The 23,688-nt window shown below is 58.8% G+C and overlaps 1 protein-coding gene across 1 annotated transcript in view; it reads right to left on the reverse strand.

The window, feature by feature from the left end:
- Positions 1 to 1,267: 1,267 nt before the first annotated feature.
- Positions 1,268 to 23,688, reverse strand: part of INTS3 (integrator complex subunit 3) — a 42,416-nt gene continuing 19,995 nt past the window's right edge. Inside the window, exons 9-31 of the mRNA XM_059832187.1 lie at positions 22,989 to 23,086; positions 22,050 to 22,241; positions 21,074 to 21,161; positions 20,419 to 20,498; positions 18,330 to 18,421; positions 17,621 to 17,727; positions 16,682 to 16,801; positions 15,122 to 15,251; positions 14,169 to 14,223; positions 13,110 to 13,213; positions 12,505 to 12,549; positions 11,919 to 12,038; positions 11,611 to 11,764; positions 9,673 to 9,741; positions 7,520 to 7,595; positions 5,693 to 5,806; positions 5,558 to 5,606; positions 4,297 to 4,464; positions 2,128 to 2,232; positions 2,038 to 2,063; positions 1,832 to 1,961; positions 1,572 to 1,728; positions 1,268 to 1,439 (exon numbers count right to left, since the gene is read on the reverse strand). Of these exons, the coding sequence (XP_059688170.1) occupies positions 1,362 to 1,439; positions 1,572 to 1,728; positions 1,832 to 1,961; positions 2,038 to 2,063; positions 2,128 to 2,232; positions 4,297 to 4,464; positions 5,558 to 5,606; positions 5,693 to 5,806; positions 7,520 to 7,595; positions 9,673 to 9,741; positions 11,611 to 11,764; positions 11,919 to 12,038; positions 12,505 to 12,549; positions 13,110 to 13,213; positions 14,169 to 14,223; positions 15,122 to 15,251; positions 16,682 to 16,801; positions 17,621 to 17,727; positions 18,330 to 18,421; positions 20,419 to 20,498; positions 21,074 to 21,161; positions 22,050 to 22,241; positions 22,989 to 23,086 (2,357 nt within the window). The 3' untranslated portion in view covers positions 1,268 to 1,361. The remainder of the gene's footprint in view (positions 1,440 to 1,571; positions 1,729 to 1,831; positions 1,962 to 2,037; positions 2,064 to 2,127; positions 2,233 to 4,296; positions 4,465 to 5,557; positions 5,607 to 5,692; positions 5,807 to 7,519; positions 7,596 to 9,672; positions 9,742 to 11,610; positions 11,765 to 11,918; positions 12,039 to 12,504; positions 12,550 to 13,109; positions 13,214 to 14,168; positions 14,224 to 15,121; positions 15,252 to 16,681; positions 16,802 to 17,620; positions 17,728 to 18,329; positions 18,422 to 20,418; positions 20,499 to 21,073; positions 21,162 to 22,049; positions 22,242 to 22,988; positions 23,087 to 23,688) is intronic.

The following is a 23,688-nucleotide window of genomic DNA, read 5'->3' on the forward strand; positions in this document are numbered from 1 at the left end:
TAGTCCCTGCTACAGCCCCCCCATTCCACCCCCATCCCCTCCATCACGTCCCTCTCCCCCCCCCCAAGACCCCACTCCCAGCCCTGTGCCCCCCCCACCCCTCTCATCACATCCCCATCCCCTCCATCATGTCCCTGCCCCCCCCCCCCCCGGCTGCAGCCCCCCTCACCACGGACCCTCCTATCACGTCCCCATTGTCCCCGCTATGGCCCCCCCATTTCATCCCCAGCCCTGTCCCCCTCCCCACGGGCTCTCCCCTCCTGTCCCCATTGTCCTCACCGCAGCCCCCCCCCATTCCATCCCTCTCCCCTCCATCAGTCCCCGTCCCACCCCCCCCAGACCCCTCTCCCCATAACGTCCCCAAACCATAATGTCACCACAGCCCCCCCCCTTGCATCCCCAGCCCCGTCCCCCCTCACCAGGTGAAACTCCCTGTTTCACCCCTGTCCCCCCCCCATCATGTCCCTGTCCCCCCCCCCACATCCCCGTACCCCCCCTTGCCGTGGTGGCCTCGCCGTCATGCTCCTGGCCTTGTCCCACGTTCCCCCTCCGGCTCTGGGGGTGCTGGCAGCGCGGGGGGGGACACCGTCCCTGGGCCCCTCCCCGAGACGCGGCACAAAGAGGTGGCGGTTTGTACAAAACGTTTGAGAGGTTTTTTATTGTTGTTTTTTTAAAAACACTTAAAAACGCTACTTGCTCTGGGGGTGACAGGGGAGAGCGTCGTCCCCTTCTCACGCGGGCGACGAGTGCCAGCGCGGGCCGGCTCTGCCGAAGTGAACCGAAGCGAAGCCGGTGCCCCATGGGTGCTGTGCCCCATGGGTGCCGGCGCACCCCCCCTGCGCCGCAGCAGCTCCCCGGGGAGACGCGGCCCTGGAGGGTTCGGTGTCCCCTCGCCCCCGCGGGGGGGGACACGAGTTCACCCCTCCCCAAAGCATCCCGGAGCAGCAAGCCAGTTCGCACTGTTTATTTACATTTCTTATATGAAAATAGGGGACGTGTGATATCCTTCCCTCCCCCCCAAGTCCCCCCTTCCCCTCCCCGACGTAGGGTGCCATGGCCCCTCTCGGGGACCCCCATCCACGCTGCCCCTGGAGCGGGCAGGGGCTGGAGCCAGGTCCTGGGGGTGTCGCACGCTCCGACCCCTCCCGGGCCGCTGGTAAAAAGGAGCTAAAAAGTCAAGTGGGGAGGGTTGGGGTGCAAGCACAGCGCCCGCAGCGGGAGCCGGGGTGGCCCCGTCCCCGCGGGCTCCCGGAGGAGACGCGTGCTCTCCTTCCCGTCCTGGCAATGGCTTTTGTCCGAGCGTGGCAGGGCCACCGGGCACCACGGGGACCCGAGGGCGGCTGGGGGAGAGGGCAGAGGCCTCAGTCACTGTCCGAGCCCACGGCGGAGGAGCCTTTTCTTTTCCGTTTGGCGGGTTTGGGCTTGGTGTCTTCTTCCTCCTGTGCCGGGAGAGGGGGAAGTGGGGGTCACTGCCGCCGCGGTGGGGGACACCCCGCTCCTGCCTGCGCCTCCTCGAGGTGGGGATGCGGCCGAGGGGCTGCGGGGACACGGCGGGGACGGGGGACGCTTACCGAGGCGCTGCTGGAAGCCGACTCCTCCTCGTTGTTGGCCGGCTGGGCTGCGTTCTTGCGGCTGCGGGGGCTGGAGAGGGTGGCTTTTCGGCGGCTCTTGGGGGGTTTGGTGGAGGAGTCTTCATACTCCTCTGCCAGGGAGAAGAGGTCGCTGAACCTGGAAGGAAGCCAGGGGGTTGGTGGGGGGTCAGGCGCTGTTGGGGCACCCACCCCCGCGGTCCCGAGGCCACCCGGTGCTGGGCAGGGAAGGACCGACTCACTTCATCTTGTGGGCTTCGTCGCAGCTGGCCTGGACATGCTGCAGCGCCTGCAGGATCGGGGTTTGGCTGAAAACTGTCGAGGAACCAGCAGAAATGGGAGTCAGAGACCCGACGGCGGGTGCCCCCAGGCAGGGGAACCCCCCCACCCATCCAGGGTTTTGGACGCAGGCAGCTTTGCAAGGGGCTCCCGGTATCCCAGAGCATCCCAGTTCCTACGTGCGCCCCGGGGCACCTCACGGCGATGGAGACGGGCAGCGGCTGCAGCCCCGGGGCCTGTCCCGGTTGCGCGGCGGTACCTACAGTTCTGTTTGGTGTTGGTCAGGTTGAGGCGGAGGTTGTCCAGGTGCTCCAGGATCTGCTCCAGGGTGAGCTGGGCCAGTTTGCTGCTGGAGCTGCGCAGGCTGAGGGCAAAGAAGCAGCACCCGTTAGCGTGCACCCCGCTCCTGCCCGCCCCCCAGCTGCCCCTAGCGTGTCCCCCAAAAAAAGGCTCTGCAGGAGCCCCTCGCCTGGGGGGGGGTCTGAGCGCCACAGCCCTGCAGCAGCACCCCCAAACCCCCAAGCAGATGTGGGGCACAGATAACCCTGCCATCCACGCCGCCCCCAGCACCCAGAGACTGGAGCAAGGCGGGCACGGGGATGGGGAGCAGCATAGGATCCATTTTCCGGCTCCGGCAGGGTCCCGTGGGGCTGGTCTGCGTCCACGGCTCCAGCCCAGGGATTAAGGGGGTAAATCCTGCTCAGGGTGTTGGCCACCTCCATCACCGGTGGCTCTGGGGGGCACTGAGCGCCCCGTGCTGAGTCTCGGCCGCAGGACGGTGCGCGGTGCCAGCAGCCGGGGCACTGCCTCAGCTGGCCATCCGTTAATTAGCAGGGATTAGATCTGGATACGGCTCGGATCCCGGAACAGAAACAGGGTGAAAATAGCTGCGTTGTTCAACTGTGAAAGGCCATTAATTAACACGGAGGAACAGATGAAGGCGCAGACTTCCCCGGCAGCCTCTTCGGAGAGTGGGGGGCACCCAGAGATGGCCGAGACGCCAGCGGGACTGGCCACTCTCCCAGTGCCGGTGTGTGACCTGCACACGGGGTGCCGGGAGCACCAGCAAGATCCCGGCGATGGCGAACCTCCCGGCAAGGCCCCGTCCAACCCACTGGCCATCACCCAGCTCCATGCCGTGGTGGTGCCACCGGCTCCCTGGGTGCCGGGTGGGGGTCCTTGGGGACACGCAGCCCTCGCTGCGGTGGGAGCGCGGTGCTGCTCTGCTTTCCCAGGACACTAGATGTCCTTCCTACTCCAGGAAAGGGCTGCAGGCACCCAGCCGGGAAGGGGCCGCAGAGGACCCCGTCAGCCCGGTGCAGCGGGCTGGGGGCTGCCGGAGGAGACCACCCTCCTCTCCCCCAACCCAGACCCTGGCACCGAGGGGCTGCCGGTGGGGCTGGTCATACTTGCGCTGCCGTGACCCGGCACAGAGCAGGCAGCGGGACAGGGCCATGGGCAGAGGCTGCCTTGCAGCCTGATGTTGGTCTTTGAGGTTGGATAAAAGGCTGGGAAATGGCCTGGAGAGCTCCTGCCTCCCTGCCGAGGGACATCCTGGGGTTGGGGTGAGGTGTCCCACATGCCACTCTGCCCAGGAGCCGGCACAGCAGCCAGCACAGCGGTGCAGGACCAGCTGCAGCATCCCGTGCTGCTGCTCCTTTCCTCTCCCACAGCCCGCGGCGGTGAGGTCCAGCCGCCTCCTCCAGCACCCAGAGCTCTGCCCGTGCAGGGCGGCAGGAACAAGCCCTCCTCCTTCAAAGGCAGGAGACGAGGAACCTTGCGCTGCGGAGCTGGGATTTCACCTCCGCAGGCTACAGCTCGGCCCAGCTGCGTCCTTCAGTCCCACTGCGCTGACGGACCCTGACCCCATCCACCCCAGAGGCAGCAGCGTCCCAGCAAGAGATGAATTGAACCACGTCTGGACGACTGTTTGCACCAAAAGATGCTCTGGAAACATCCAGCTGTGCGCAGGCGGGCACGGCGGGGCTGAGCGGAGGGGCCTGCCTGGCCGGCGCCGCAGCCGGGGAGCACCAAGGCTCGGCACTGCTCACCAAAGCGGCTGAAAGCGCTTCCCCACACAGCTTGGGTAATGGGCTGGGCATAAAAGGGTCCTGCTGGCTGGATGTCAGCACAGGCGAGATCAAAGAGCAGCCTCCCGCACAGCTCTGGAGCAGAGACGCTCGCTCGGGGCTCTGGCTGCGTGTCAGCGCGTGGGTGGGCAGCGGCACCGCCCCGGCCTCGAGGAGATGATGGCGTAACCGGCAGGACGGGCTGGCATGCCCGCGCTGCGCCGACGGCACGCGGCGTCTCGGCTGCCTGGCCGGTGCACGGAGTGGGGCACAAGGCAGAGTCTGTCACTCGGATCCCGGTGGCAGGGCGGCCCCAGGGGAAGCAGAGGGAAGATGCTGCGCCTGCCCTGGCCCCTCACCTTTGGCGTTTTCGTGGGAGGCTGTTGTTCTTGATCAGCAGCGACTTGATGTGCTCGGCCAGGAGGTCGTCGTGTTTGATGCACCAGTGCCGCAGGATGCTCGTGGTGAACTGGTCGTCGGGGTGGCAGGGCCGGCTCAGCACCATCTTCACCATCTCCTCGCTGGGCCTGCGGCAAACGGGGAAGGGCACATGAGGAGGAAAGATGAGCGGTTTGTACCCCGGTCAGCTGAAGGCCCCCCCTGCAGCCACTGCCGCCCGCTTGAGCCTGATGGGAGGCTCCAGACCTGGACATTACAAGTCCGTGGAGCTGCCGTGCCGTGAGGGACCCGGCACAGGAGCCCAGGCAGAGCTCGGATGGGACCAAGCTTCCCCAAACACCACGTGGGACCCGCATGCTCTTCGGCAGCCCCAGCAGCATTGGCTCCCACGCTCAGGGGATGATGGGCAGTGTTCAGACTCCTCTGCGTCCCCGAGATCGCTGGCAAGCAATCCTCCCGGGGACCCGCTGCCACCAAGCTCCCTGCACACCCAGCATCACCTGGTCGTGCCAGCCCCGCTCCGTCCCCACCATGGGAAAAGCCCTGCTGCACGCTCGCAGCCCGAGCTCGCCCCTGCGCTCTCCGTCATCACGGGCTTTTCTCTAGCGCAATTTAGAGCTGGGATTAGATTAGCCAGCCTCGTGCACTGCATTAATGAAAACAAATAAAGTGCTCTTCACTCAGAGCGGCGGGATGTGGCCAATCCACCCGAGCAGGCAGACACAGCATAGATCAATGCCAAGGCAGCTCTAATACTGCGCCCCGCGGGAGGCAGGTGACAGCCTGCTCGCCATTAAGTAATGGGCTCCGGGATGTGCAAGGTGAAAGACAAACAGCCCAGCGGCACTCGGGCTGAGCGAGCTGGCACTCGGCAAACGGTGCTCCCAAAGCCGAGGCACGGCAGGGAGCTGCTGCCTTTGGGAAGGGTGCTAGGGCTGGGGTCTCATCACATGTGCCCACCCTACTCTGTCCCCAGGGGCTCCAGGACAGGACTGGCACCCAGAGCGAGCTGGGGAGCGCCAGCAAGAGGGGTTTTCCCCACGCTTCGCTTCTCAAGCAGCTCAAGCCGGAGCGGGTGGCATCCCCTAGTCCCTGCCATGCCAATGGTGCTCAAGAAAGCCACCAGCCGCAGCGTGGCGGCAGAAGCCCCACAAGCCTGCGGCCACAGGACACTCTGCGGAGCATCGCGCAGCCCTGTGCCCTGCGCTCGGCAGCACTTACTTCTCTCGCCTCAGCTGCAGCAGCAGGCAGGATAACGCCTCGGGGTGCTCTGCAAAGGAAAGGACATCCTCAGCACAGGAGCTCATGGCTGCCGCAGCCCAGCGCCGTGCCTCTCCAATGAAGGGGGCAGCTCACCTTTGTATTTGAGGTGCTGCAGGATCGGGATGATGGTCTCCAGAGGAATGCTGTGTGCGAGGAAGAGCTGCCAGGTGCAGTACTGCTCAAAGGTCTCCCAGTCCAGGCTTTGAACTAGGGGGAAGCACAGGACGGTGAGGGGAGCCTGCACGGCGCCCGGAGGACGGCAGACAGCGCTGCCACAGCCCCTCTGCCAGGTCCAGCTGTGCCCAGGGACAGCGCTGCTCCCGCCTGGAGTTACACCCACCCCTCCAGCCCAGAGCAGGGCACCGGAGAAGGGCAGAGCACCTGAAACCCTGCTGTGTGTGCCAGTTCGCACTGTGCCAGGGCAGCTGCGTGAGCAGCACGGGCAGCCCTGCGCGGGCCGAGGCAGAGCAGGGGCTCCGGGACCTGGCAGGTGGCACCGGGGCAGACTCTGCCAGCTGCGGCACGGGTGGCAGAGCTGCAAAGTCACTAAAGCAGCTGCTCAGGGCTCAGAGGAAGAGAATTAACGAGGCTATTTAATTAATGGGCTTAGACCGCTGCTTGCAGCTTGTGTAACACCAAAGCTGGATCTAGGCAGCCATCGGATCAGGGCGATGGGGCTGCGCTCCGGAAACGCTTGCTGGCCCCTGTGCACTGAGCTTTCCACGCTGGCTCTGCCCAAAACCACTGTGGCTCAGAGGGCTGCAGGCACAGTCGGCTCCGACTGCTGGGCAGGAGCCCCGGGGCACACACGGGCAAAACACAGCATTGGCTGGAGATGGAAAGGGCTTTTCCACTGTACAACAGTCAGCGGCTTGCAGAGATGTGAGCCGAAGTCCAATTAAAAAGCTACAAGAGGAACTGGGTCACCCGCTGGTGAAGCTGGGGGGAAAGGTGAGGAATGCCGCAAGGGAGAGATCAGGGCACCAGCCTTTTCCTACACGGTGGCTAAGGGGACCGTGGTCCTGGCAAAGGGCCGCGTGTCCACCTGGGAGGCTTATTCTGTTAGTTCAGGGTGGTCCAAGGGCCAGACTAAACAGCAGCGAGGGCCTTTTTGCTCTTGGGGTGTCACAGCCAACAGAAAAGGAAGGGAAATCCTGATTCCAGCCTTTCTGACCACCCTTTTGCCATCACCTCCCGGCTGCCCTCACCCCTGCTGCACTGGGAGAAGGGGTTACGGCCATCCCCAGAAAGGCCCGGCCTCCAGCACCGCCGTATCAGCACAGCAGGGAACAGCCGACTGCGCAGCACTAGCCACGGGTTTGCACCAGGACAAGTTCACATCCCTGGAGACGCAGCAGCTGGGACCATGTGGCGAGGCTGCAGAGCTGGGGGAGATTTCGGGACTTTCCTCTCTCTCATTTTTTTTTCTTCTCTGCCTGGGCAGGCTGTGGACGTGCACAGCCCTGGGTTACACTTTACCTAGCACTGTGAAGAGGCAGGGCTCCCAAGCCGTCATACAGCCAGCCCGGTAAAACCCATTAGAGCGCACAGCTTGGATCACACCGCTAAATCGAACAATCCGGTTTAGGGCAGTGATCCTTTAAGCAGCGGCAATAATACCATGAGGAAATCCAGACCTTGGCATAACACGGTCAGCCCAAGAGCCTCTCTAGGACGCTGCGCGAGCAGCCAGCTTCTGCAGGGCTCTTCCTATGGCGGCGCGGCCACAGACTACAGCCCTCCCAATCAGAAAGGGCAAAGCTGTGGCGAAGGCTGCAGCCTTCTCCTTTTCAGGGACTTGGGGTCTCTCTGCAAAACAGGGGCCCAAAGGGCAGGAAGGCTTGGGGGTGCCCAGGAACCACTCCGCTTTCACCCCCGCCCTCTCCGAGATGTGCTTGTGCCTACAGAAGTGCTACTCACTCAGGATGTTCAGCACCGAGTCTTTCCGAAACATGACAAGGTTCCCCATCATCACGTGGCACACCAGCTCCTGCAACTGGGCGGCAGAGAAAACAGGGTTATCGGGATGCCCGGGCTCTGCAGAAGCCCTGTTATGCAAGGGACCACTGGGCAGGTCCAGAGAGCAAGCAGGGAAGCTGCCGCTCTGCCAACATCAGCCATCTCCGCAAGAGCAGGGATCCAGCGGGGAGTCCCAGAAACCCCGTGGGCTGCAGGTGGCTCATAAATCAGAGCTGGGTTAAGCAGCTCCAGGGAGAGGCAGCTGTTGCGAGGGACCGGCAGAGGCGAAGAAGTAATGAGAGGTTAATGGTTTCACACATCAACACCCAGGCTGGGGAGCAAGTGTCACGCAGGACAGACAGCAGATCCCTGCAGGCTGGGCCAGGGCGGGTGGAATGGTGTCGCCCTGTTCGGAGAGCTCGGCTTCCGGGCCCAGACAGACCGGCTCAGCTGCTGCACAAGCACCGGGGACCTGCTCCTTGTGCTCCAGGGCGCTCTCAGACCTGGGCTTTTGCGAAGGATGCACAAAGCCCACTCGGGGGCTGGCAGTGGGGAGGGCTCGGCAGCCTGCTGGGAAAGCTCCGACAACCCCAGACCTCTCTGCTCGGGGCCCTGGAGCATCCCTGGTCTGCAGGACAGGAGCTGACACTACCCAGACGCGTGGTGCTTCCTGCAGTAACTCACCCCCTTCATCCCTGGGAGAGGTGGAAGCAGAGGCAGGGGGACGGGACGCACCGGGAGCCTGCCCGGGCTGCAGCGGAGCAGGGACGGGAGCTGGGGAGCACCACTCCCCACTCCTGTGCTGACAGGCTCTGCTACAGAGCGCATCTTGGCTCTTGTCTACCTTCCTCCCTGCTCCTCAGCCTCTGGGTCCTGCCTGCTCGGGCGTAGGGTGCTGGAGGCACGCGGAGCCTAAGGACAGGCTGAGCTGCCCGGGCTTTGCCCCACGGCTCTGCTGGCAGACCCCACGTGGGCTGGGCACGGGGGCCACGCAGCCAGAGCATCGTGGGGAAACAGATGAAGAATAACAGGAAGGAACGAAGGAATTGGAGAAGGGAGGGGAGAGGAAACGCTACGGGCCTCTGCTGGGAAAAACAAAACCTTTGCATTTCAGCATGGGGCAGAGCCCAGGAGCAGAGGAGTAAGAGCAGGGCTGAGCTGGGGGGGTCAGGGCATCATGACTTAAACCTTTCCTGTACCCAACTTCGGCTCCAGCCTGCCAAGCAAAACTTGCTGGCGAGGCGTTCTGGCCCCTGCGCAGCTGGGAAAAGCACGACTGGCCAGGAATGGTGTATAAATAGGGCGAGTTAAAGGGTTATCAGCAGATCACGCTCCAGACGAGCCTAGACAGCAGAAACACGCAGTACAGCATTCTTGCCCGTGCCCACCTCCCCGCCCCCAGCTTTCGCCGTGACTATTTTTGGGTTGCTCATGGCAACTCAGCGTGACCACGGGGAAAGGTTCCTTCCAGGAGGGTCTAACGAGGGCTTGGCCTTCCGCTCGTTAGCCTGCTAAGCCTGCAGCGGATCTCCCACCAGGACGGGAAGAGCTGGGCGCGATCTCAGCCCTGCCAGCCCGCAGGCAGCAGGGGACGTGCTGCCTGCACCTTTCCTGCGCCCTCCCGCACACGTGCCCGCTGTGACACTGCCCATAGCTCTGCATCTCCCCAGCAGGACTAAGCATCTCCCTGCCAAGAGGCTTATTATTGGTAATTATCATTATTGATTGCCCGCAGCAGCACTGGCCGTGGCGGTGCTTTTCGCCAACGCCTGCAACTCAAGAAGGATCAGAGCAAACCTAGGCAAATCTCTCTTGGCGTGCCTGCTACAGCTCGGCAGCCAGGGAGATCCCTTGAAAGAAGCAGCTTGGATTCAGCCTTCTGACGTCGCACATGACAGCTCCTCAAGGGAAAGAGATACCTGGAGGTTTTGGGGCTCCTCTTCACAAAGCCTCACTCAAGAATTGGGGCAAGGAGGACTAAACAAGCAGAGCGCTACCCTGCGTCCCCCGCGGATGGGCCGTTTCAGGTTTAAACCTCCCGTGAGCGGAGGAGACAAGCGCTGCCACTTCAGAAAGGTGCTGCTTCCCACCCTGGACACCGGTCCCCTCCTTACCTGGAATGAGTCTATGACAGCTACAATCATGTTCAGCAGCTCGCCACTTCGCAGGGTCTCGTCTGGGAACTGGAAGAGTACAAAAGCAAGGCAGGGCTCAGGAAAGGACCACGAGGGAGAGGCCAGTCAAAAGCTCCTATCCCCATCGCTGAGGCTAAACTCCTCCTCGGTTCAGACTCAGACAGACGCACGCGTTCCTCCTTGCAAGGGGCAGCATCGCCCTGCCTGACCCTCTGCGGCTCACCGAGGGCTGGACCAGAACCAGCACCACTTCCTAAACACAACGGGGGAAGTGGCTGAGTGGGAAAAGGAGCCAAGAAAGCGCAGGAGGGTTGACAGGCTGTTTTCTGTGCGCAGCCTGGAGCAGGCAGGTTCATTCACCGCTCGAGCGGGCCAAGGGCTGCAAGGCAGCGCGCCGGCAGGCTGCTGCGAGCGAGTGCCCAGCACATCTGTGAGATGCAGCTGACACCAACCATCTGGACCGAGCGGAGCTGCGCGAGGAGCGAGGCTGCTTCAATTGCAGGTGGCAGAAGTCAGCCAGACCAGAGTGGTTAAAATTCCCCATTTTTCCCTATCCTTGCTAGCTTTGCTCGCTATTCCAGGGCCTCGTGCATTACGCAGCACTGCAGGGAAATAAAAAAAAAATTTAAACAAATCAACACACGGGGCAAAAGGCCAGAAAAATTGGCAGCAGCAAGCTATGGCTGCACGGTTCGGATCTGGCTGTCCAGACAGTCTGCTCTCGGGACGTTCTGCCTGACTTGAGCTGGTCACTACGCCCACGGGGGCAGCAACAGTCTGACCCCCTGTATCGGGGGGAGGCTGTTAAACCCAAAGTCAACTGCTGCTCTATGCCAGGATCCCCGCCCTGAGCATGCACCATGCTGCTGCGTGGTATGGTGCCTACTCTTGTGCAGGTTTTTCTCCCCTCCCCAGGCTGTTGCTGTGCCCCTTTCCCCACGGAAGCCCCCGGGAAGCGCTCGTGAGGAATGGGGCTGGACGGCCTCAACGCCCAGCAGATGTTCCTGCTGAACCAGCCAGAAAGGAGGGAGGAGCGGGGCCAGCTCATTCCTCCCAGGGAATGAGAAAGTACACACAGAACTGTGACCCCTCCATCTATTCAGAGTGAGCGATGTTACCCTCCCTCTCTCCGACCCGCAGCACCGCCCCCTGAAGCCGGGCGATCGCTGGATACTTTTTGGAAGCAGCTTCCACCCTGCAACCATGTCAAATAAAAGGCTGCAGCCTGCACAGGGCTGCGAGAGAGCTCGACAGCATCCCTTCAGCAGGAAGGTAAGAGCAGCTCTGTCCAAGACCCAGGCAGGCTGCGTGAATTGGGACCGAGCTGTGACCTATCTGGTGCAGATGCCTGGCTCCCCGTTCCAAATGTGCTCTCCGCTAAGTCCAGCTGGCTCCACCTCAGCACCAAGTGTTGAAAGCAATAAAACCTTTCATTAAACCCGAGGGTTCAGGGCAAGCAGCAGAACTCGTTCTGAGCACTGCTTCCCCCAGACTTTGGCACGTCTGCTCGGAGCCTTCACCTGCCGCTCTCCAGAAGAAACGCAGCAGAGAGCAAAACCTCTTTAACCAGGGAGTGCAGACAACACCGTGCTGGGAGCCAAGCACGTGCATGAGCTGAATCGCCATCCACGGAGCGCATCAGGCTTTAACGGGGCCGTAAGCAGGTAGGATGACAGCGGAACATCGATCTCGACAGCAGCACGCTGACCCCCCATTAAGCTGGGCTGGGGCGTGGATGAAGACTGTGTTGTGCTCAGCCTGACAGAACTTTTTCAAGGCTTTATGGCTTCTCTGCTGCAGTGTAGCAGGCCTGAAGCTCAGAAGCAAACCAGCCCAGGCCCAAGCCTGCCCGCAGGAAGGTGAGGGGATGCCCTGTGCATCTGTACTGGGATTCGGGGTGCCTGGCAGGGGCCTTACCTCTGTGTAAATGGAGGGGGTGAGGTAGCAGAGCAGCCGTACATCGTCTTCCTGGCAAGCCTTCATGTCCATCATCAGACACGTGTGCAGGTCCCCCAGCTGCGTGGCCTGGGCGAAGGACTCGTACAGGTTCATCTTCCCCGCTGCAGCTTTGCTAGAAGGAGACGTGCCCAAGTGAGAGAGAAGCCTGCCAGCGCCGTGCCGCAGCGAGGGCCAGGGTGGTGGCGGTGCGACAATGAGCCGTCTCTTGGAGGCAGCGCGAGCCAAGTTGAAGCCTGGACGCTTCCCTGCAATCCCCACTGGCCTACCTGGCTTTTAAATAGTACAGGAGGTGGTAGCCGATCTTTGGCTGCTTCTGATAGAGCTCTGACAGGAGATCCAGCAGCAGCGAGAAACCGCTATTATCCTCCTGCATCTGGCAGAGGTTCCTTGGGGAGCACAGGACAGGGAGACAGCTATGTTACACGGGATACCATGCACAAGCTTCTCCGCTAACGACAAGGACCGGCAGCTCACAGGGAAACCCAGCTCCCAGTACCAGGCAGTCCTGGCCACCCGCTCTCCGGACTGGACACAGGGGCCACCTCTCCCACCCCTGGTGCAGAGGACGGCGGGACATGCAGCAATGAAGGGGTCAGGACCCAGCAAACTTCAGTTACCCAGGGATCCTAGGCATCCACAAATGACCAAATGAGCTGCAATTTTCCTGTATTTTAAGTCTTTCTACTAAGCAAAACACTACACAGGCAGAACGAAGCAATAAACTCTTCTGATTCTGGGATCAGCCCTGGGGCAAGCAGGGGCGTGGCAGAATTAGACCCGCAGGGTTCGCCCACGGTGGTGCTCAGGAAGCAAACAAAAAATTCAAATTCAAAAATTTTGGAACAGACATACCTAAATATTAGGTAGAGAGGCTTCCCCACCGACTCCTCCAGAGACCTGCGGGACAAACAGTCAGAGGTCTGTGTGCACCCACCCTCTGTGTTTCCCCAGGAGCGGCAGGGAAAAAGCCCTGGACCTTGCTCGCTGTGGTCCTCGGGCCAGCAAGGGTTAGCCCTTAGCTAATGAGGAGACAGGAACAGTCCTGCTAACAGAACCCAGCAGCTCTGATTCCTAGCCCTGTTCCAACAAAATCCTGGAGGAAAAGTGTATGGAGCTGGTTTGCGCGAGTACAGGAGGGACAGATGGAGTATTTAGGACACTGTGTGCCCTGGTCAGAGAGTCAGAAGCCACAGGAGCATCACCTCAACTGAGCTCTGACACAAGGACCTGCGGTAGCAGGTCCTGCCTGCACTTGTGGGGAGGAGGACGGTCTCTTTTGAGCCCTGAATAACTGTCGACCAGCTCCACACTGACCGCTTGTGAACCCTGGATTGCTTCACAGGGGAAGCTGTTGGCTTCAGCACAGCCTTCTGAAAATGGTGAATATTTTACTGGGAAAAGCCCAAGTCCCAGTGTGAAAGGATGAGACACAAAAAAAAAAAGAAATAGATCCTTACTCCTCCGTGATTTCTTCTGGCAAAACCTCACCACGGAAGTGAGCCTTAAATAGCTCCTGGAGGCAGGATGCGAGCACTGATAACTGCTCTGAGTCGAAGTCCTCCTGGTAGAGAGAAAGGAAGGAATGAGAGGAGAAAGCACAAGCTCAAACCCTGCCTACCCAGCACAGGTACGGCTGGAAGGGACACAGCAGAGTCACTGCTGTGGGGCATGGACCCCAAGCTGCTCAGGAACCATTTTGCTGCTATATTGCAGCACCAGGAGCCGGTCATCAGCAAGACAAGCCCCTAATTGATGTCCAGCTCTGAAGCACTTCACAGTCACTGTGGTCCACTTATCCTCTAATGGCTAGTAATTCACTGAGATCAGCTCCCCCTCTGCAAAGGGCTAACGGGGACTGAAGGCACTTGGCAACGAGGATTTACACCCTGACAAGCCCTTTCCCAGTGTTCCCACAGAGGGGAGAAGCAGCTCTTACATGCTAAAAGGCCACTTGACTCTAAAGGGAGCTGATTAGAGGCAGGGGATGCAACCTCCCTTGAACGCTCAGCTCCTGGAAAACATCCGCAGCTCTTCTCCTGGGCAGGGCTTGCTGCAGCCTCTCCTGAGCACAAAGCCCAGGGGCAAAAGCAAGGGAGCATCCCAGATGCATGGCACATGCAGAAGCCCCCAGAAGCTCTGCAGACGCCATAGCAGCCGCGCAAGGTTGAAATGCGAGTGCGCCTCACCCAGCGTCCTGTCTGACAGCAACTACTAGGGACATTTAGGCACTGGGTATAAGGAAACAGAGCATGGAGGGAGTGATCTTCCCCTGCTAAGAAGGATCTATTTCCAGCAAGCAGCAGCTTGGGGGTGTGTTTAACAACCACGGATAGAGCTGCACAGTGCCATTTTGTACTCATTTAGGATTTGAGTGTCCTCAGGCTTCTGTGTCCCTCCTTCAGTCGCAGCTCTCGGGGCAGAGCCGTGCCGGCTGGGAGCTGCCCAGCCCACACCGCTCGAGCTGCTCTGGTTTTACAGTTAGGCAGCAGCTCTGCTCCCCGGGTCTGTGCAGTTACCTCCAGGACTTGATCCACGATTTCCTGCATGACCTCACACTGAGCTTCCGTATCGCTGGAGCACAAAAACAAGAGGAAATCCAAGTTACATAGGAAGATACCGAGAGCAGGGACAAGGGGGCTTTGTGCTGAGCTGGCTCTGCTCGGGAGCCCCCCAGGACCTGAGAGTAGGGGAGGCTCTGCTTTGTGCTGGTGCCAGGCTTAGAGGAAGGCACGGCTCAGAAGCATGCGCTGCAGAGACCCAGCCCTGGAAGAACGCGCTGCACTGCTGCAGCGCCTACTTACAAAAGTGCCCGAGGTTGTCTGCAGCAAGACAAACAAATTAAATGACTAAAAGCGTAAGATTAAATGCACTTAAAGCCATAAAGACAGAAATTACATTAAATCAGTCTACTATGACAAGGTCTGCAAAGCAAGAGCTTTTTTTAACCTTCTTTAGATGGAGTTAATTCCAAGGTCACTGAAAATCAAGAGTGGAGGTGGGGAAGTCCAGAGAACATGCAGACAAAGGTACATCTCTGTCCACAGGGAACGTGCCCATGCCGAGAGGTACTGAAACCCCCAGGCAGCAACAGCCCCAGAGGCCTAGGCAGCCTCCCCTCCTCAATCCAACAGCGGAGAAGGATGAAACTCAGAGCCTTCTGCCTTCCTGTCACTGATTCAGAGAAATGCTGTTGCCCCCAGCAAACTGCTGTTGTGTCCTGGTCTAAGCCTGCTCCAAGGACAAATTACAAGGCTCTTAACCCAGCACCTTTCAAAACCACCTGGATGTTTCCTGCAGAAACTGTGCAGGAGGACCTCTCCGTGTTAAAGAGAGACAAGCCACAAGATTGCATTAGCTCTGAGAGAAGGACTCTGGAGCAAGCCCCATTGCACAACAGGACTAAAAGGCCTTGCATGTCATTGCCCTGAAGAGGTCAACACGAAACGTAACACAACTAAACGATACCAACCTTCCCTTCTGCAGCTGCAGGACTTTATCTTTCAGTGACTCATCCAGCTGGTCCAGGAATGGTGTGATATCAACAGGCTCCTCCACAATGGTTTCTTTGATCGGATGAAACCTGAACTCCCTCTTCTTCCCTGCAACAAAGAAAGCAACAGTGGAATAGTCTATTTTCCCAAGCAGCTACATCTAAGAAGTACCAGAGGCAATCCCTGTCCTAGCAGCGGGAGTCGTGCGGGGCTGCGGGGGCAGTTGCCACCCCAGGACAAGCAGCGTGCCCCCAGTGTGCGGTCCAGCCTCGGATCTTGCCTTCGCCCTTTAGAGACGTGTCCAGATGACAGTGAGCGGGAAGGTGGGATGGGATCCCAACGTAGGGGGTGTCCAGGATTGTGGTTTCCGTTCAGTCCAGTTTCCAAACCTGATGCTGTGCCTGTCCTTCAACATGCTTAACAAACGTAGCTAGCTCGCAAGTCCCTCTCCACCCGAGGCACAAACGCTTGCATTCAGGACTCTGGGATTGAGACACCCCAACTGCTTTTCCACACCCTCATCCTCCGGGCTCATTCCAGGCCACAAAAATGAACTGCAGCAGAGTCCAGAAGCACCAGGGCCAAGGCAGAAGCGCTCGCAAAGAAGCTACCACTAAGGGATGGGACAAGGTGGCTGATCCCCTTTGCAAAATTCCTCTCTTCACACAGCTTTCGAGCCTGTGTCTCTCTCAGGAGCCCCAAGCAACTGGCAGGGCTGGACAGGACTACTGAAGACAGTGCTACAGCACAATGTCACATTCTCTCCCCCATCCTGAGCCCGTGGCCCCTCCCCACCGCAGGGGTAACCCTCCAGCATGGCAGGAAGCCCACACCAGCCCTAGCACCAAGACCAGGAACAGCCTGAGATGCCTCTAGCTCCAGAGAGCGAGCAGAGGGGATTCTGGCCCTGTGCAGGCTTGTCAGCCCCATGGCTTCGAGAAGGAGCGAGTGTAATGAAAAGCGTGTGGCTGTGCAATTAGAGGCCTGAGCCTCATTAGCAGCTGCCTGAGAACAGAGACGCCCTGTTCCCAAACAAACCGTCCGGCACAGCATCTGCCACAGGGATTCCCAACCATGCAGCGCAGCGGGGCTTGAGACTAGTCAGACATCTAGAGAGGACACATGGGTGGAGAAAGCGCTATGTTCGAAGGGTCTAAGCTCTAGGGAATAACCAGGCAGGAGATGAAGCCCAACAGCCTCTCCCTTTGAGCACAGATCTGTACCAGATCTACTGAGTCTGGCTGTCAGGGACGGGCAAGCAGCAGAGCATTGGCCTCAACACCCTCTCTTGCAGAAGGAAACCTGGATCTCAAGAAGGGGTCTGCCTCGGGTGCAGCAATTCCTGCTGCTGGTGGGAAAGGGGCTTTGAGGGAACTGTGCTTACAGATGGTTGTCTGGGGATCCTCCATCACGAAGGGAAGGGGCCTGCGAGCCAGCGGGGAAACACCGTCCGGCGCAGAGGCAAACAGCAGCTATTCACACTGCAGCGACGCAGAAGTACTTGAGAGCATTGGCGCCCAGCTGACTGCACTCCTCACCTTTGCTGTTCAAGTCTTCTTCGTCATCACTGAACGCGGCCTCGGCATTGTCATAGCAACTGTCATCCTTTTCTGACATATGATTGTCCATCTCCATGGAAACGGGTTCCTCAATTTTGACTGCAAGAACGTACACAAAGGGGTCAGAGCAGAAAGTGAGGTTATGATGGCTCCTCGCAGAGCCGAGGGGCAGGGCAGGCTCTGCCTACGAGTCACCTCTACTGATAAACAGGCTCCGGCAAGGAGATAAAAGCACTTTGAAAAGAGAAGAAAGAGTCTGGGCAAGTGACGGACCCTGGAAAACTCAAGCTGGGGAAGGGCACTCCCAGTGATTCCATGTAACCATCCCTGCCCGGTGCCAAGTGTGCCAGGACCGGGTCGTTCTCCACCTAAGCTGCCCAGCATCCTTCGTGCTTCATCCCTCACCCAGGCCAACAGCAGAGCCCGCGTCCCTAAGCAGAGCAACAGCTTTGCCAGCTCTGCGAGGCCAAGAGGCTCGGGGCAGCGGGGTTTGTTGGTTAGGTGGGTCCCTTCAGCCGGAGCAGCTGATGCAACAGAAAAACCAGACAGGCTTACAGGCACAGTCCTTCGGCAGATCTGGCAAAGCAGCAGCACTCTCCTGTTAAATACAGGTTAGAAATGCTTGCTCTTTGTTCAACCTAATTATGTTAATCAATTAGCCTACAGAGAAGAAAGGCTAAGTAGCCCCTATGGAGCGAAGGGAGAAACGGGTAGCGTGCATCTTTACTGTACAGCAGGGCTGAGATGAAGGGAGACCACAACCACCCATAAATACGAGCACCCAGAGCCCTCCTCTCCCCAGAGTCCTGGTCCGATCCACCAAACGGCTGCTATTCCTGCAGGAGAGCCGGGGAAAGCCCATCTCTGGGAAGGCAGCACCTGCCGCAGCCTCCCTCCGCCACCCGCCCCGCTCCCTACCTTCGATGGGGGGCGAGGGCGAACTGCAGAACTCCGGGAATTTCTCCCTCAACATGGCGCGTAGCTCTTTGTCCAGCTTGGGGTTGTCAAAGAGAGGGGCCAGATGTCTGTGTTGGGGGGTAGGAAGGGAAAGGGATGAGAAAGAGCTGGGATGCGGTGCCCTGCTGCGTAACTTCACCCCAATGGACATGCAAGGGGATCTCCTCCCTTATGTCAGGGCTTTGGTTTGCGTCATGGACCACAAGCTACGAGGTCCCACCGTCCTTCCTGCAGCTCAGCTGGGGTTCCCTCACTTTGCCACCAATGGGACCTGTGCCATCAGAAGATGCACGGGAAGGGGAGAAGACGCCTTACCTCCTGGGAGGGGAACTTGGCTGATGCAGGAGCTGTCTGCAGGCTGAAGCACCATGAGCAAGGCTGCTCCATTCAGCCTGGGGACCAGAAAGGGCTGGGGACATTTCTATTTGTCTGAAGCAGAGTGGCTATAGCTTTCTTAACCCATCCATTCCCTTGCTTCAGGGAACAGCTCTCAGGACAAGCCTCAGCACCATAAAGACACAACTACGCCTTCTTTCGTGGTTCATACACAATACAAATGCCTTCCACAGCTCTTACAGAACCTGGAGATCATTTCGACTAGACTGGTGAGATCCAGGAAAACTGGTGCATAGCAGTTGTATAGAAGTAGTAAAACTCAGGGCTGTCTTACGCAAGGACTCGCTTCTCCACAATGTGGGTGAGAGAGTTGAACACGCCTTGCCTGACGTGAGCCTCCAGTGGGGGGTAGAAGTTGGGAATGATCTGAAAACAGGAGAACGACCATGTTAGTGCCAGGAACCCTTCTGCCTACCGTCGGGTCTGTGTCAGCTGGCAGGACACCGCCAGGACTGGCTAAGGCTGTCGGTCAGCTTCTTGGGTCACCCTCTACTCAAGCACCACATCGCAGCTACTCTTGACCAAGAGAGGCATCAGGAGAGCTCTCTGAGTGCAGCATCTCGGGGACGGTGAACAGAAGGGGGACCAGCCCGTGCCTCTGGCTTTTCTACCCTGGAGGGTCAGCCGGTGCATCTCCCAGGGATGAGAAAAACACACAGATGCTGCCTCATGAGCTGTGAGAAGCCCTAGGGCTTGCCAAGGCCATGCTCCAAGCAGCAGCGATTGCTGCAGGAGTAGGGGGAATATGAGAAGGGCACCCTAAACATTCAGCTCTGTCCACACACAGTCCTTTGTTTCTGGAGGGAGTAAGAGGACTCCTCCCTGAAATCTGGGTCATCCCAGGAACCTTCCACCTAGTTCCTCTGCCAGAAGCCAGCAGCTGCTTTTGGACTCGGGCAGCCCGGGGACAGGAGCACACAAAGCGTGCTGGGCGTGAGGGAGGAAAGTGATGCAACTCGCAGCTCTTCCAGCGCTCATGCCATGGAAAGACTCCGCTTCCAAGAAACACCATCAGCCCTCCCTGGGACCAAATTACTGGAACCGGCAACTCTTGGCACCACTTCCTCAGGGATCAAGGGGCACGACCAGCTCTGCTCCCTGCCCAAGGACAGCTGTCCTTCGGAAGGGAGATGATGGGTCTCACTTGTCCCCTGCTGCAGGGAGATTCTGTTTGCCTTCAGGTGATGACACTAGGTCAAGCATTTCATTAGGTACTAAAGGCAACAAATCAAAAGCCTTTTTCCTACCAATGCTCATCATTCTGGAAGGATTTATTTGCAGAGTTGGGAAGTCTTACATACCTTCCCACAGTGGCGTTCCCATTAATGAATGGCACACGGGCCCAGCGCTCCAACCTCCAGGAACGGCCCTGGATTTATCAAGAGACCGCGAGGACACAGCAAAGCCTCTGGTGGCTGGTTTTAAGAGGTGAATAATTTGGCTGAGCGTCCGCAGCAGTGTGCCTGACTATGCTCTTGGCAGATAAGCAAGGGGAAAATCCCTCCTTAATTTAGCATAGGTGAGGGGAGGTTAAAAGGGCTGCCAGCAGATACTGAGCTACTCTGCAGGCTATTTCGCAATCGAGAGGCTCAGGGCAGACCAGACCAGATGATGCACTGAGGAATGCAGAAAAAAAAAAGAAGGGGGAACAGCTTTTTTTTTTTTCTTTTTGGCTCTGAAGAACGGGCAGTGAGATGACACTATTTTACTGCTCCAGTATCACTGGCTCTAGGGATTCATGAAATTCCCTTCCTGTGGGATGGAGAGGCAACGGGCCTTTGACCGGAAACTCTCTGGGGAGTGAAGACATCTATCTTGCCTGAGCCTGCATTACTGTTCCTGCCCTTCATGACCGGTCAGCACAGAGCAAGGGGCGGCCCGCGGAGAGCAGGCTGTGCAGCTCACCACTTGCCTGCTCCTAGCTTCTGTCTTGGCAGAGAAGGAAAAGCACTGACCTACACCAACACGCTGCTGCACCAGCGATGGGTGGTGGGGAGTGCTCAGAGGAGAGCACAGCTGAAGGGCCCGGCTGCAATCCCTAAGGGAGGACCTCCCAGCCAGCACCCTTCCACTCCTCTGCACCACAGACAAGCGTAGGAGGCTAAACCAAGCCCCCGAGGCTGACAGAGTGACCAGCTCTCTTTGGAGCATGACCTCTGCACAGCTGGCTGGTGTAAGCAGATGAGAGCGCGGCTGTTTCCCCTCTACTCTGCTGACACTCCTGAGGAGTCCCTCTGTCCCACTGGTGGCAGAGGGACTGCACGGACCCCAGTGGTTGCTTTCACAGTTCTCATCTCTCAATCCTCATCATGCAACTCATTTGGCAAGCCAGGTAATTTCCCAGAGAGCGAGGGGCAGCTCACCCGGCACATGAAATCCAGCAGCGTGGCGGTGATGGCAGGGTGAGGCTTCATGGAGTGATGCATCACCAGAATGGCAGGCTCTGGAAGGAGAGAGCAGGGAGCCCTGTGCTGAGAGCCCCAGAGGTGCCCATATTCCCTGTGCCCCCCCGTTCCTTTAGACGCAGCCTTCTGCCTCTGGGGCGCAGAGGGAACCCCCTTCTTTTGGCTCATACACAGCCTTTCCCTCATCCAGCTCCTAAATAACACGTAGGCTTCAAACAATGGCCAGAACCAACTTCCCTGCAGGCAGGAGCTCCCAGCAATACCCCCAGCTGTATCAGTCCTTGCTCACGTGCCCCAAGCCCTGGGACAACCCTGCAGTCAGGCAGCCTGCCTGCTCACAGGGAGGGACACTCTGGGGCCAGCCACTGACCTCAAGGAAGACGCCTGCTCCTACCGCAGATAGGAAAGCCACAATTAAAAAGTGGCTCCATCAAAGCAGCTCTCCTGCAAGCCAGCAAATCCCAGGAGTTCAGGGCAGGGGAGGGAACTGATGCCCTTTGGAGATAATCTGTTGGGCTTTCCCCACCAGATCCCCCTACTTCTATCAGCTCTGGAAGGCATTAACCCCTTCGTTGACCCTTGCCCATTCAGAGAAAGCCTCCCTGTGAAGTACCTATATTCATGATGCTGTCCTTCTCGGGGTTGAAGAAGAGCCAGTCATAGAAAAGGGCCAGTTTGGCATTTGAAGCAGCAACGTTGGACTACAGAAGAAAAAAAAAAAATACAAATTGTCTGGTGAATACAGTGCTGAGCACTTGATCCCTCTGCACGCCCAACGTGCCGGGCCCTGCTGCTGCGAGGTGGGGGGGTGGCGATGGTCTTCCCACCAGGAGGATAGGGCAGAGCTGGCGAAACCCACCCTGGGTACCCGCTGCTGCTGCGAGGGAGTGAGTTTTCAGAAAAGGTGGGAAATTCTTGAGCAAACCTGCCTGCTTTGAAAGCAGCTCCAGCCAGGGCAGCATGCAGAGCGGCAGAGGCCAAGGCAGCCCCCAGACTGGGAGATATAACCCACGTGCTCTGCAAAGCGCAGCCTGCCTACAACCCTGAATCGTGTATAATCAGGTCCTGCATAACCCTTGGCATTAGCTGCTACGCGTTCATGGGCACAGCAACAGCCGCTTCCTCGGCAGCTTCTGCTCTGTTTGACAAGCGCTGCGGATCGCAGTCCTGGGTGGGACAAGGGACGACAGGCTGAGTGGAGAGTGGAAGCCAACGAGGCTGTAATGAAGCATCTCGTTGCATGCGCTCCCCACTGGGACAGGAGAGGCCCCACGCCTTGTGGATGGGCCATAAACATAAAGTAGAAACAAAGGGCATAACAAGCTGAAAGTGAGGTGATGTTTATGCTGGGAAAGCAGATCCCAAAGGATCCAACGCGCAGCAGAGCCAGGACTAAAATCCAGAGCACAGAACAGAGGCTGATGTCCTAACCACCGCTCTACAACTCTCTCCTTCAGCCCAGCCAGCAAATACCTAATTCCCAACCTCACAGGCAGCTTCCAGCATCAGCAGGTTACCCCCTTGCCAGCAAGGGAAGAGATCCCAGGCAATTACATGACTCACTTTCGGGTCTGGCCCTCACAACTCACCGTGCAGGTGGTGAGCAGCCACCCAATGATGGCCCAGCGCGGGAGGATGTCGGAGCTGAGCACTTCGTTGGAGGGGTGGACCACACCACAGATGTAGCGTATGAGGTCACAGCGCAGGGACTGGCTGTCTGGGGTGGACAGGTACTGTCGCTGAAACCAGTCCTGGTACCGCTTCTGCTGGCCGAACCGGACCTGAAGGGAAAGGGAAAGATGCAGGTTTTGCTCGAGGCTCGGGGAAAGGCTGCTAGAACCACGGTCTGCCATCCTCTAAGCTGCCTCTTTTGGCAAACTCTGTTTCATGCCCTGCTCCCCATCAGCCCCGTGCTGGAAGCGTCTTCAGAGAGACCAAGGAAGCAAAAAGGCCATTGTGCAGCGTTCTCACGCAGGACCCGTCTCCAGCTGAGCAGACAGGACCACACGCCCTGCGTGTGCGGCGCAGCACAGCCCCTGCGAGCAGCCTCAGCCAGCGAGCGGCTGGGCTGGAGGCAGAGCGAGGGGGAAGCGAGCTCTGCCTGGTGTGCGAACACCGATAACAGTTAAGCCCAGTGCTGTCACTGCGCAGCTCCTGGCCTTTCTTGAATACGGCTGCTGTTGTCGGAGCGCTGATAACCCACCGCATCGCGGCCATTCAGAGAAAGCGCTTGCCTTGGAAAGCGGCCAGCCAGGAGCAATGTTCCCTGCAAAGCTGTTTTGTGCCTTTTAATGAATACCAGGGATGTCTCATGCCCATCTACATCGGCTCCTGCTGGGCAGCATCTCCTCCTCCTGTCGCCATTAGATGCCAGAAGCAACAAATACTCACACCAGTAAAGCTCTGCCCTCCCTCCCGGTGCCCAGTGCCAGCGTGGGAACAGGACTGGTGCACCGTGGACCGGGCAGGGACGAGTGCCCTCCTCCCCCGCGCTGGCACAGGACCCCCAGTGAGCACGAGGGAATTACCCGTGAGGTCATGAAGAGCAGCTTGGTTTCCATGTCGGGAGTGAGGCGACACGCCAGGAATTTGCGAGAAGTCCTCGACTGGAGGAGCTGCAGGACACCTAGGGAGAGACAGGGAGGTCGGTCTGCGCTCGCACGGCCCCATGGACGGTACAGCATGAATGGGATCCGGGCAGGGATCTACCAACATCCACAGCGAGCTGAGTTTGGAGCATTAAGCTCTGTTTCCCCAAGGTTACAGGCAGGGGAAAGGGATCAAGATTTTGGCTGGAAAAGGTCTCCCAAAACATCTCCTGTCTGGAGAGCAAGCTTTTGTCAGAGATCACTAATGAGGAAGGAGAGCCTGGAGAAAGGGGGAGAAGATGCACAGCAGGGCAGGAACAAGATCTGGAGGAGAAATGAGAAAGTCCAGACACCAAGTCCCAAGCTGTAACCAACAGAGCACGTTCCCCATCTCCCATCCCTCGGCCTGGGCACCAAGAAGCAGGGCTGGCATAGAGAGCGCCCATCCTGGGCTGTGCCAGCACGTAAGTCCAATTCCTCCCCTGGAGTAAAGGTACCCAGATGTGACAACGAAGATCAGACAGAAGAGAAAACTTGTGTGTGCATCTGTGTGTACAGAACGGAGGATGGGAAGGAGAAGGGGAGGGTTGCAAAAGCCGTTCTCATTCCCAGACAGCTGCAAAGAGGAGGAATTTATGAC

Source organism: Gavia stellata, chromosome 33 (assembly GCF_030936135.1).
Source record: "Gavia stellata isolate bGavSte3 chromosome 33, bGavSte3.hap2, whole genome shotgun sequence".
Taxonomy (NCBI): Eukaryota; Metazoa; Chordata; class Aves; order Gaviiformes; family Gaviidae; genus Gavia; species Gavia stellata.